This window comes from Anopheles merus, chromosome 2R (genome assembly GCF_017562075.2).
Source record: "Anopheles merus strain MAF chromosome 2R, AmerM5.1, whole genome shotgun sequence".
In the NCBI taxonomy this organism is placed as follows: Eukaryota; Metazoa; Arthropoda; class Insecta; order Diptera; family Culicidae; genus Anopheles; species Anopheles merus.
In genome coordinates this window covers 14,839,028-14,850,229 of record NC_054082.1, presented here as the reverse complement: position 1 = coordinate 14,850,229, position 11,202 = coordinate 14,839,028, and the positions used below count along the sequence as shown (strand labels likewise).

The window sequence follows — 11,202 nt, the reverse complement described above, 5'->3', positions numbered from 1 at the left end:
ATTAGCTGATCGGGTGGTGGCTTTTTATGAACAGTTTTCATTCATTCATATTTTAACGGTGCTTTTATTGATGTATTTATTCCGTGCCAGCTCTGACGAGGCTGCAAATACAACTTTTTTTTATTGTTTATTTTATTTCAAAATAATTCAAATTTCAAAATTCGAAATAATCAGCCAAATTGAGCACTTTTATTTCGCACCAGCCACCAAGTTGTTTACATTTTTCACGCGTCCATGTGCGCGAAAGAGACGGTACGACAAATTGAGCGAGAACATACACACCTCGGTATATGAGGCGCGTAGATTGTCACCAACACAACGAAAGGCATATAGACAAAGGTGAACGAAGTGTTTGGTGTGAAGTGGAAGACGGGGGCACAAAAGCTCACCTCGAAACGAGCACTGTAAGGCTGCGCTCTGGCATCAATCGAACACGACATCGAACATGAAAAATGTATGGGATTTGACATGTTTGTCGTGTTTGTTTGTTTGTGTCTGACAGTGCACCTCCATATGATTATATGGGTTTGTTCGAGTCGGATGTCGGGTTCGATTGGTGCCAGAGCGCAGCCTAAGCGAGTAAAGGACGGCTTGAGAAAATGAGCGGGATGCAGCTATTTTTTGAACGTCAAAAAACCTTGCCTTGCTCAACGGGCACTGACTGCCAGAATTAACATGACGGTTTAGCAAAACAAATTGAACATTATGATATTTTACTTTAAAAATATATTTCGCGTTGGTAAAAACTGTGTTTCAAACATGCAGTTTCTCTAGTTATTCTATTGCTATTCAAGATATCAACAGAACCTTATCAAATTAGTAAAGATTATTCCTACACTGTGGCTCGCAAGAGGAAGACGTTCCAATGAAGAAGAAGAAGCATGCTGTAGATTTCATGACGTCACTGATGGCTGGCTCCCTAATAACAAATAAAGAGGATTTAATGCACTTTTCTAACTATCTATAGACAAATTTTCATCGACATAGTGCATTGAATTTCGGGTTACCCCACATCCGTGTTCGATTTGTGCTTTGCCGGGAAACTATCTACCATAGGAAACTTCACGCCAGCACAGAGTAGCGGTACTGTGGCTGTGTGCGTGACATCGAACATCGACGACCATTCGCGCTCACGTACACCAGCGCAGTCGAGCAGCAGAGGGCAAGAAAGAGAAGACGTTTCTGACGTTAGGAGCCAATCGGAGCGAAAAAAGGTCGCGTTGTACGAGCCGCAAGGGAAACTCTGTGTGTGCATCATAATAATAATATCCGCAGCTAAGGGATCGCGTATTGCCGCGGGTGATGATGGAAAAGTAAGTGAAGAGCAGCGTGCGACAGCGTTAAAAGACGCGCAAACGAAATTGGTAAAAAGGTAATCGTCTCGCACTCCAACGCACCAGCAACAATGGTCGCCGTTGTCCTGCCGAATTGTCTGTAGGTACGGGTGTGTACGGGTACGTGCGGAGTGGTGGGTACGTGCGTGCCGCGTGCAGTGGTGATGGTGCGAGTGAGACGGCAACCGGCAGCAGACAGCAGGGAAAGCGAAAAGCTAGAAGCAACGGGTGCGTTTGTCGATACGGCGGAAGCGCAGGCAGGCGGACGGGCACAACACAAAACACAGGGGCATAATATTGTGTTTGGTAGTGTTGGTGTGCCTGCCTGGTACAGCGCGCAGAAGAGTCAGCCGAGAAGAAGGTCCGCGAAAAAGCGAAAGCAAAAACGCCGTGCAGCAAATCACGATTTCATCACACTCGCTCCCTCTCTCTCGCTCGTCGCGCGCTCGCTTTTCCCGTGAATGCGTGATTGCCGGAACCGATGCCGCCCGGTTTGTGTCTGGGTGGGGAGGGGAGAGTACGGTTTCGGAGCAAAAGTGCAACGCGTTGTGGGTGAAGTGGGGCGAAAGACCCACTACACCCTCCTCCGCGCGGTGGCGGTCCTGATAAGCGATCGCAGCAGCATTTCTTCTCCCGTGCGTGCGATTGTTCCGTGCACGCGAAAGACGGTTAAGGGACGGGGGGGTTCCATTCATCGACGGTGCGGTATTGCATGAACGTATGCGCGAGTGTGTGCATGTGTGTGTGTGTGCGCGCTTTCGAGCATAAACGTGTAGTGGTGCGGCAGTCCGGCAGTACACGAAAAGGGGGCAAAAAGGAAGCGCGAAGAAGAAAACACAACGTAAACGACACTCTCGCAGCGACAGTTTTCAGTGTGGCCAGCCAGGGAAAGGGATGTGTGTGTGTGATGATTATTCGATAAAACCAATCGAAATAGGTTGAAAAAAAGCAGCAAAGAGTAGTAAGGGGTGAGGGGACTGGATCCTATAAAAAAAAAGATGCGCGTGGTTCTGTGGTTTTCCGAGCCGTTTGTGTGTGTGTGTTATGTTGCCAGCTTGTGCGGTGGGTTCCTGGGTGAGAACGGCGAGAGGAGAAGGAGGTGTTTTTGGCGGCAGCAGCAGCAGCCGTTTTTGCTTCGTCGCTTTTCTCGACCCCTTGCGGAAAACGCAACAGAGTGCCCCGTGCGAAAAGGGACGGATCATCAACTAGGCAAACCGCTGCGGGAGAGGGGACACGTACGCGTATCGGGAGGGATAAGGAACGCGCGCGTGTACCGACTGTTGTGTGCATCCTTCCTCCTTTGGCCGTCCGTCCTGGCGCACGCAATAATTGTTTTGATGGAAGGAAATCGAGCGACAAATCGCGTCCACATTCGGATGGTGTGTGGAATGCGTTGAAGGTGAAGGAAAGGAGTTCTTCAAGGTGGTGGGAAATTGTGGTACATTTTTTTTTAATTTTCCACCGTGTTCCGTGTGTGTGATATGGCGGCGGCCGCCCTCCGCGTGCACTGGGAAGAAGTGACCGCCGCTACCGCCAACACTCGCTCTCTCGCCTAATGCGTGCTGTGTGCGTGTGTGTATATGGTGTGACGCGAAGAAATCGACGACGACGGTGGTGTGTGTGTGTGTGGCAGGATTTGTCAAACGCATCATTTCTGTTCTGTTCCGCAACTTGGCCACAAATGACTGAAAAAGGCCATACAAAAAGGCGAAGAAAAAGAACGACACACATCCCCGGATAATCGCGACTATCGCTTACTACCTGGCAGGGTTGGTGGTGGTGGTGTGGTGGGGTGCGGAGCGGCGGTCAAATAATCGAAGCATACCAGCTGAAAAGTAGTTTTGTGTTGTGCTTGGGGGGCTGATGCTGGGGAGATATCTTTCTACCGTTTGCGGAGTCGATCGGATTTGTGGGGGGATAAGGGGCAGTGAAAAGAAAAAGAGGACACAGGGACGGGAAAGGTAAAGAAAATACCGAAAGTGTGTGGTGGCGGCGGCGGCGGCTGGCAGGGAAACAAATGGCCAATAATAATTTCCTTCACACCACCGCCGCCGCGTTCATGTGCGTTTCTCCGTTTTTCCACCGCAAATGAAACAGCAGCATGCACTTTGGTAGATGAAGGCGAGCGAGAGAACGAGAAAGAGGTTGAAGAGTGATGCGTGCCTAGTGGTCTCGCTCACGCACAACAGACACGTATGTGGGCCTTTGTACGCGCGAGCGGGAAGATGAGGCTGCTGCTGCTGCGCAACAGAGAGCAAGCGATTCGCTCTCTATCTACGCGTTCTGTTTTTTTGGAGCTACAGCAAAAGCGGGAGAATGAAAGAGAGAGAAAGAATGAGAAAGCGATACGGACAGCAGCAGCAGCATCAGCGGACGAAATGTTAGGTTAGCTTTTGACATTTCCGAAAAGAATCATTACAACAAGGCACCTTGCTTGAAATTTGGTGAACTTTTTTTCTTCCCGTGTGTATACTGGCAATGAGCTTCCCGTAAGTGACCGAATTTGGGGCACAGTTTAATCGATGGCGGAACATAGCGGCTGCACGGAATTAGTGAATTAATTAGTGTGTGCGTGTGCCTGTGTTTGCTTTTGCGGCATGGTGCGAGAAACCTACAGTGGTGTGTTGTCTACCCTATTTGATGCGATTGCTGGCTGTTGCTGTTGCTGCTGGATGAAAGCAGTAAAAAAAAAACCAGCAACTCCGCGGTATTTATGTGTCGCGAACACACACACGCACAGAGAATAGGAAGAGAGAGTGTGTGTGCGAATAGTGCTTGGATTTAAGGATGTCTTCCCATTGTAGTGTGTGACACGAGCGACCAGGAAGTGTGTAAAATCGGAGCAACTTCCTAAATGCACGTACGCATACGCACGCACGCACGCATACACACCCAGTAGTCTGTGCCAGTACGTGCGATCGAATGTCACACGTATCCATTTGACAGCCAGGAGGGAACGGATGGGCGCGTGTATCGGGTGTTGTGTTTGTTGATGCTGTGAGCACCTTCCTTTGGGTCGCCTGCGGGCTGCGAGAAAAAAAAAAACAACATTTCGAGGACAAACCGCACAAGGAATGCTTTCTGCTTGCTTCGGCAGTGTGCCATAGAAGAGAAGTGCTGTGTTTGTGTTACCAATCCCTCAATAATGTTGTGGACTATTGCTTTTTCGTTTGTTTAATAACATTTTGCCCCTTTTCCGGCTAACTTCGAACGGCGAATAGAACGAGAAACAAATGGAAAGGCACAGTGCCACGGATCGCGCGCGGTGTGCATTTCATATTGGCCACGATACGATAACGTTTGCTGATAGCCGACACTGGCAACCGTATGAGGTGGCGGTGGTGCTGCCCGTGAATCACAGGACGATCATTCGACCAGCCAGTCGACTTGAGTAACGAGAACAAATGCAACATTGGGTTCTTAAATTGGGTTTTTATATTCACACTGTTCGCAAAATGCTTATGTGTTTCTTCTTTTTGTACATTTCAGACTGTTAATCCAGCCTCCTTACCAAACAGTGGCAAGCGAATGATACTAAAAACATTGAACGATTGAAACACGCACCGCATTGTTGGACTGGGCAGCAACAGCCAATCCGTTTGCAAACGATTAGTACGTACATCGATGGATGAGCCAGTTTCACGTGCCAGCCGTACCGGTGGTGCTGCCTGCAGACAACGGACCGATGAATCTGGCTGGGGGCACGCACGGCAATGATAACGCGCGGCAGCAGCAGTGTGAAAGTGAATGAAAACAATCGCAAGCAAACGCATCATATGAGCAATATTTTAGATAATAATAATAATAATGTCGTACCGGCAAAGTGCAGTGCTGCTGAGGGATCGTATTACTAGTATTTAGACAGTTGTGGCCGCAGCTTATCGCTGTTTCCGCGCAAGTATCTCCTCCGATTGCGTGTGTGAAAGTGGACGAGACACGAACGGGATGTCCGTTCCGATGTGTGAAATATGTGTGTACTGTGCGTTTGTATTGTAAGGACAGCTTGTGTACGGTTCGGATACGATTGATTGATCGTTGTGCATTTAAAGATCGTTCGATCGGTCAGAGGGAAAGAGAGAGAGAGGGAGAGACTGCTGTGTAGTGAAGTGATGAGGCAAGAGAAGTGCAGCGAGCTGTAATGGTGGTTTGGCGGTACGTAAACACCGGCTACACACAAAGATCGCGACAGTGGCGGCAAGGAGTCCGTTGACGTCGACCTGTTTTGTTGCACCATAAAGCAAACGACAACACAAAAAGCGCCCAGGCACGCGAAAGGGAGTGTGAGAAAGAGAGACAGCGAAAGTAGGACCTGCGTGCGTAGCTTGTTGCACTAACGCGCAGTAGTATGACACACAACCTGGGCATGGCGTCGTACCGGCTACCAGGACCCGGACTCTGTCCGCCAGATTTCAAATCGCCCTCGGAATCGCCGCAGCTCCCGATATCAGCCCCGAGCAATCCGAAGAAGCGAAGGAAAACGTCGAACGTGGTAAACTCGAACGCGGTGACGTCGCAGCCGACGCCGACCCCGTCCCCCCAGGACCTGCTACCACCGCCCCCGACCGGGTACGGCGACACGATAGTGGCCTCGAACCCGTTCGATGATACGCCACCGCCAACGCCTGCCTCGCACATGGGCCACATGGGCCATCCACACGGCGGCCCCGGCCACGGGCCGGGCCCGGGCATGATGGGTCATCTCGGGGGCGGTGCGATGGGCCACGGTGGCCCGATGGGCCCGATGAACCACATGGGTGGGCCGATGCACGGCGGCCCCGGTCACCATATGGGCCCGGGGCCGATGGGTGGTCATCCGCACGGGCCACCGCACGGCGGACCGATGGGCGGCGGGATGGGCCCGCACGGCATGGGTCCGCACGGAATGGGACCGCACCATGGGCCGGGCCATGGGTCGCCGCATCCGGGCATGGGCCCGGGCGGCCCGCCGCACGGCCCGCCAGGCATGGTGGGCGGGCCGGGAGGACCGGGCGGACCACCGCAGGGACCGCCGATGCGGGGCATGAGCCCGATGGGCATGGGCAGCCCGATGGGACACCACCATCCCGGCATGCACCTGAACTCGGGCATGGGCCAGATGGGCGGCATGCCGCACGGGATGCAGCGCGGCGGCATGAGCCCGATGGGCGGACCGGGTGCGCAGATGGGTGGCCTTAGTCCGATGGGTGGTGCCATGAACCAGAGCATGTCGCCGATGGGTCCGATGGGAGGCATGTCCCCGATGAGCCAGCAGCAGCAACAGCAGCAGCAGCAGCAGCAGCAACAGATGAACAGCAAATCGGTGGGAAGTCCGCTGAGTGCCGGCAACATTGGCAGCCCGATGAACTCGTTGCCGGGGATGGGTTCGCCCCATGCCGGCGGGGGCCAGGGAGGAGGCGGCGGCGGTGGAGGAGGAGGAGGAGCAGGTGGCGGAATGCTCGGCAGTCCGATGAACACGAGCGGGGGCCACCTGAACAACGGGCCGATGGGTCCGCCGATGAACAGCCCGCTCGGGAACGGCCCGCCGAACCATGTGCCACTCGGGCCGAACTCGGCCGGTCACAGCCAAACGCCGCAGCCGGTGTCCGCCGCGAACGTGACCGTCGGCGGCCAGACGTCACCGAACGTGGCGATGAGCGGTGGACCGGGCGGCATGAACAGTAGCAACAGTAGGATGAACCTACCGAACGGTGCAATGACAAATCAGCAATCAGGGAACTTAAATCAATTACCTCATCAACTCGGACCCATGGGTGCGAACCAGCAGCAGCAGCAGCAGCAGGGCGGTGGCGGTGGTGGCCCGCAGCAGAACAGTAGTCAAGGGCCTAGTAATCAGCAGCCCGGTGGCGGCGGCGGCCAGCAAGGGCCGGCGTCTCAGGGACCGCCAGGCAGCCAGGGACCGGCCGGCCAACAGTCACAACCGCTACAGCCTCATCCGCCGCCGCACGGTGGCCAGCATCAGCAGCTGCCGCTGCCCCAGCAGTCACCCCACGCTCAACACAACCCGGGTGGCCCGGGTAGCGGCGGTCCCGGTGGCCCGGCGGCCGGGCAGCAGCAGATGAGTCCCATGATGGGTCCGGGTGGTGGTGGACCACCGATGGGTAACAGCATGGGCGGCCCGATGGGTGGCGGCATGATGGGCGGTCCCGGCGGTCCGGCCAACTCGATGGGAGGAGGAGGAGGCGGCGGCGGTGGTGGCATGAATCATCATCCGCACCATCACCATCATCATCATCACGCGGGCAATCATCAGGGAGGCAATCCGCACATGGGCTCCGGCATGGGCGGTGCGAACAATATGCACCATCACATGGGTGGCGGCGGAGGTGGCGGAGCAGGAGGAGGAGGCGGTGGTGGCGGCTTAATGCCACCGCACGGGAACCTGCCACCGGGCGTAGCGCCCCACAGGCCCCCGATGCACGGTGGAATGGGCGGCGGCGGCATGGGCCCGGGCGGCATGATGGGCGGACCGCCGATGGGTGGTCCAATGGGTGGCCATATGGGAGGTGGAGGAATGGTGGGCGGCGGCGGAATGGTCGGTGGCAGTCCGATGCAGTCGCCCCACATGATGGGGGGCGGCGGCGGCGGCGGCCCGGGCGGTGGACCGATGGGTGGCGGCGGCCCGATGGGCGGACCGATGGGCGGACTGGGACCGCCGGGCAATGGGCCGAACGGGCCGAACCATCACCACCACATGGGCATGTTCGGTCCGAAGCCGATGCCCGTCACCTCCGGCAAGCTGTACCCGCCCGACCAGTCGAAAGTGTTCAACCCGCAGAACCCGAACGCCCCGCCAATCTACCCCTGCGGAGGATGCCATAAGGAGGTGCATGACAACGACCAGGGCATCCTGTGCGAATCTGGATGTAACTTTTGGTTTCATCGGTAAGTGGCAGCGGAGTCTAGGCGTAGAGCTCGACGGCTTTTTGTTATTAACCCTGGTCACTTTGCCACTTTTCTTTTGCAGGACGTGCAGCGGACTGACGGAGGCGGCCTTCAACCTAATACACGCGGAAGTGTACGCCGAATGGTGCTGCGACAAGTGTCTCAACTCCAAAAACATACCACTGGTGAAGTTCAAACCGTAGTAGAAGCGAGCCCGTAGCTCGGCCGCAGGACGCTGCACCGCACAGCGCAGGGCCTGAGCCACGTCCAGCACTGCTTACCTAAGTGACAACCACCTGCACCACCACCACCACCAGTACCATGTCTCTTCCCATTTCCTTTGAATCGAGTGGCTGAAGCTCTGGCAGGGGGAAAGGAAAGTGGCAGCAGCAACGGCGACGGCTCGACAAATCGTTTCCCTCGCCTGCTTCTCCTGTGTTGTTAGATTTAAGTGGGGACAGGGACAAGGGAACAGCGACAGAAGAAAGGGGAAGGGGCAGAGAGGTCGAGAGCCATTCGCTTTTGAAAAGCGGCACCTAGAGTGTGTGCGTGTGAGTGTACAGAGAGGTGCTTCGGGAGATAGGAACTAGGAAAAGGGGAAAAGAGGACTAGCGACGCGCCAGATGGATGGGTTGGGTCCGTGTGTGCGCGTGTATGTGTGTGTGTGTGTATCATCTTTGTGTCCGCTGCTTTTAGAAAGACTGGAGGAACCGAAATGGGGAAACTGCTGGCACATTAACTAAGACGAACTTGACGAATCACGAGTGCTTTTCAGTTTAGTGAATTTGAACGATTCTTGACACACAAACACACACACACAACAAACGGTTCCTTTTTTAATATGACTGACCAAGGATCAGCAGCAATGTTTGGTGCGCAACCCTAATTTAGCTAGGATGGGTGGGCTTTTGCTTCGTTAAATTATAATGCAAATTGGGCGAAAACGTAAGGGTTTACTGTGTGAAAAAGGGGATAAAAACAATGTTTGAGATTACTGTCCCGAATGGAGGAGTCCTGCTTGTAAACACTTGCCATATCCTTGTTATCGTTGGCTCAAAAGAGGACACAAACAAACACACACACATATATACACGATTCACACGCATCCAATTCCATCCTCGATGTTATTTGTAACCAGGAAAGGTTGCGTTATGGAACTCCTTCTTTAAAGCTTTTGAGTGAGATTGACAGTTGTACAGAACAGAAGAAAAAAACAAACAAACAACAAACCCAAAACACATACACACACACAACATGTTGGAGTAGCTGTCGATATAGGCAAACATTCACTCACCAACAAAAAAGTACACACACACAACCATACCCACAAAGAACTCATATAACAACGATACCACGATGTTGTGTAACCCGCAATGTGTGTTGTGTGTGTGCAACAAAACAACAAAAACGGGGGGATCTGTACAGAAACAAACGTGCGCTTGTGGGGCTAGTGCGATTGGGGACACGGGCGATGGTTGTGTAAATGGTGTTAAAAGGAAAAGGGAAAAGATTAACAAAAAACCCGCTAGCCAAGAGAATTACGTGTAGCAAAAGCAAGCAAGCAAGCAAACAAACAAGAAAGTAAAGTGAATGAGTGAGTGAGTGAGAGTGTGTGTGTGTGTAAAAGTAATAAATGAAATCAAAAATGGCCTTCTCAAATATATTGCAAATATTATATAATGATTTATACATAAATACATAGACTTTAATGTAGCAGCTTAGGGGACAAAAGAGAAAGAAGGAGAGAGAGAAAAAAAAAACAGATGAAATAAGTTAAAAAGAAGACAACACAAACATAAGAACGAAGGAGAGAGCGAACAGAGCGCGAAGTAGAACAGGCATTAGGAAATAGTTAGAAACAATCTGCCACCTGCAAAAGATAGGCATGGGGAGGGGGGGGGGGCGGCCCTGTGTGTGCGTGTAAGTTCAGGAGTTATGTGCCCACGTACTGGGGATGTATGGGCCCAACTCCCCCCCCCCCACCCCCCAAGATGCAGCAGCAGCAACAGCAGGTAGCAGCCAGAACTCGGGGTCGGGAAACGGACTAAAGTTAAAGGCAAACGTTTTAACAGATAAGCTTAAGTAAAAATATTTAAATTATTTAATGCGAAACTCTGCGAAACCCTCGGGAAGGTGTGGCGGGGTGTGGGAAATAATTCCCCCATGGGAGACACACGAAGGAGATTGAGTGCGGCGGGCGTGTGAAGAATGATTGCAGTGTAGTGTGTACAGTGTGATTGAGCAAGTAGTGCGTGATCGTTAATTGGGATTTAGAATGAACGTGTGAAACGGCCCGCCAAAAACGTTTTCTTGCGTCTCATGAGGCGAAAAAAAAAATCGGCACACACACAAGGACAGACCGATTGCACCGGTGAGTCGGTGTACGGTAAAAGGAGGAAGCGTAATGAAAGTGATGATGTGTAAATTGAAGTTGAACCGAAGTAGGCTTTCGTCCTGACACCGTTGACAAAAGAGGGGGACGGCAGACAATGCTGTAGACACGTACAAACACACACACTCACCACTGTTTCTTTGAGGCGTGCAGAACACACACTAAACCTATTGTTTCATCTTCACTCACTTTCTCTCTCGTCGCTCGCTGGAACTGGAAATTAGACACAAAAACACACACACACACAGAGACAGTACAGCACTTAATTAATAGAAATCACAGCAGCAGGAGCAACAGCAGACAACACCTAAGAAGACGTCGATCAGGAATGAGCTTCTCCAACAGAGTGAACTGGACAGTACATACATACACACACACCTAGTTACGATTATAGTAGGCTTTGGGGCAGTGTGAACAGTGGAGAAGGACAATGAATGTGATAGTAGAGGGGGGGGATCCGGAGCTTTAATTTAATGCTGGTTTCATGTTTGGCCAAGCTCAAAACGAGCTCAGGAGAAATGTTTGCCTATGTTTGCTCATACACTCGTGTTTCGTGTATTGTATAGAAGGGTGGTCCGCGAAAGGATAACACAA

The 11,202-nt window shown here is 52.6% G+C and overlaps 1 protein-coding gene across 13 annotated transcripts; it reads left to right on the top strand.

Moving 5' to 3' along the window:
• Positions 1–1,135: 1,135 nt before the first annotated feature.
• On the top strand, positions 1,136–10,931 carry LOC121603470 (protein pygopus-like). Of its 13 annotated transcripts, none has more exons than XM_041932212.1 (3): positions 1,136–1,313; positions 4,824–8,216; positions 8,299–10,931. In XM_041932212.1, exons 2-3 carry the CDS (start codon positions 5,680–5,682, stop codon positions 8,417–8,419), a joined length of 2,658 nt encoding a protein of 885 aa, XP_041788146.1. In that variant the 5' UTR covers positions 1,136–1,313; positions 4,824–5,679; the 3' UTR covers positions 8,420–10,931. The 13 variants fall into 13 exon arrangements, with proteins under 13 accessions (XP_041788146.1, XP_041788148.1, XP_041788153.1 ...); XM_041932214.1 differs by having other exon boundaries at positions 1,136–1,372; XM_041932219.1 differs by lacking the exon at positions 1,136–1,313 and adding an exon at positions 1,498–1,695.
• The last annotated feature ends 271 nt before the right edge of the window (positions 10,932–11,202 follow it).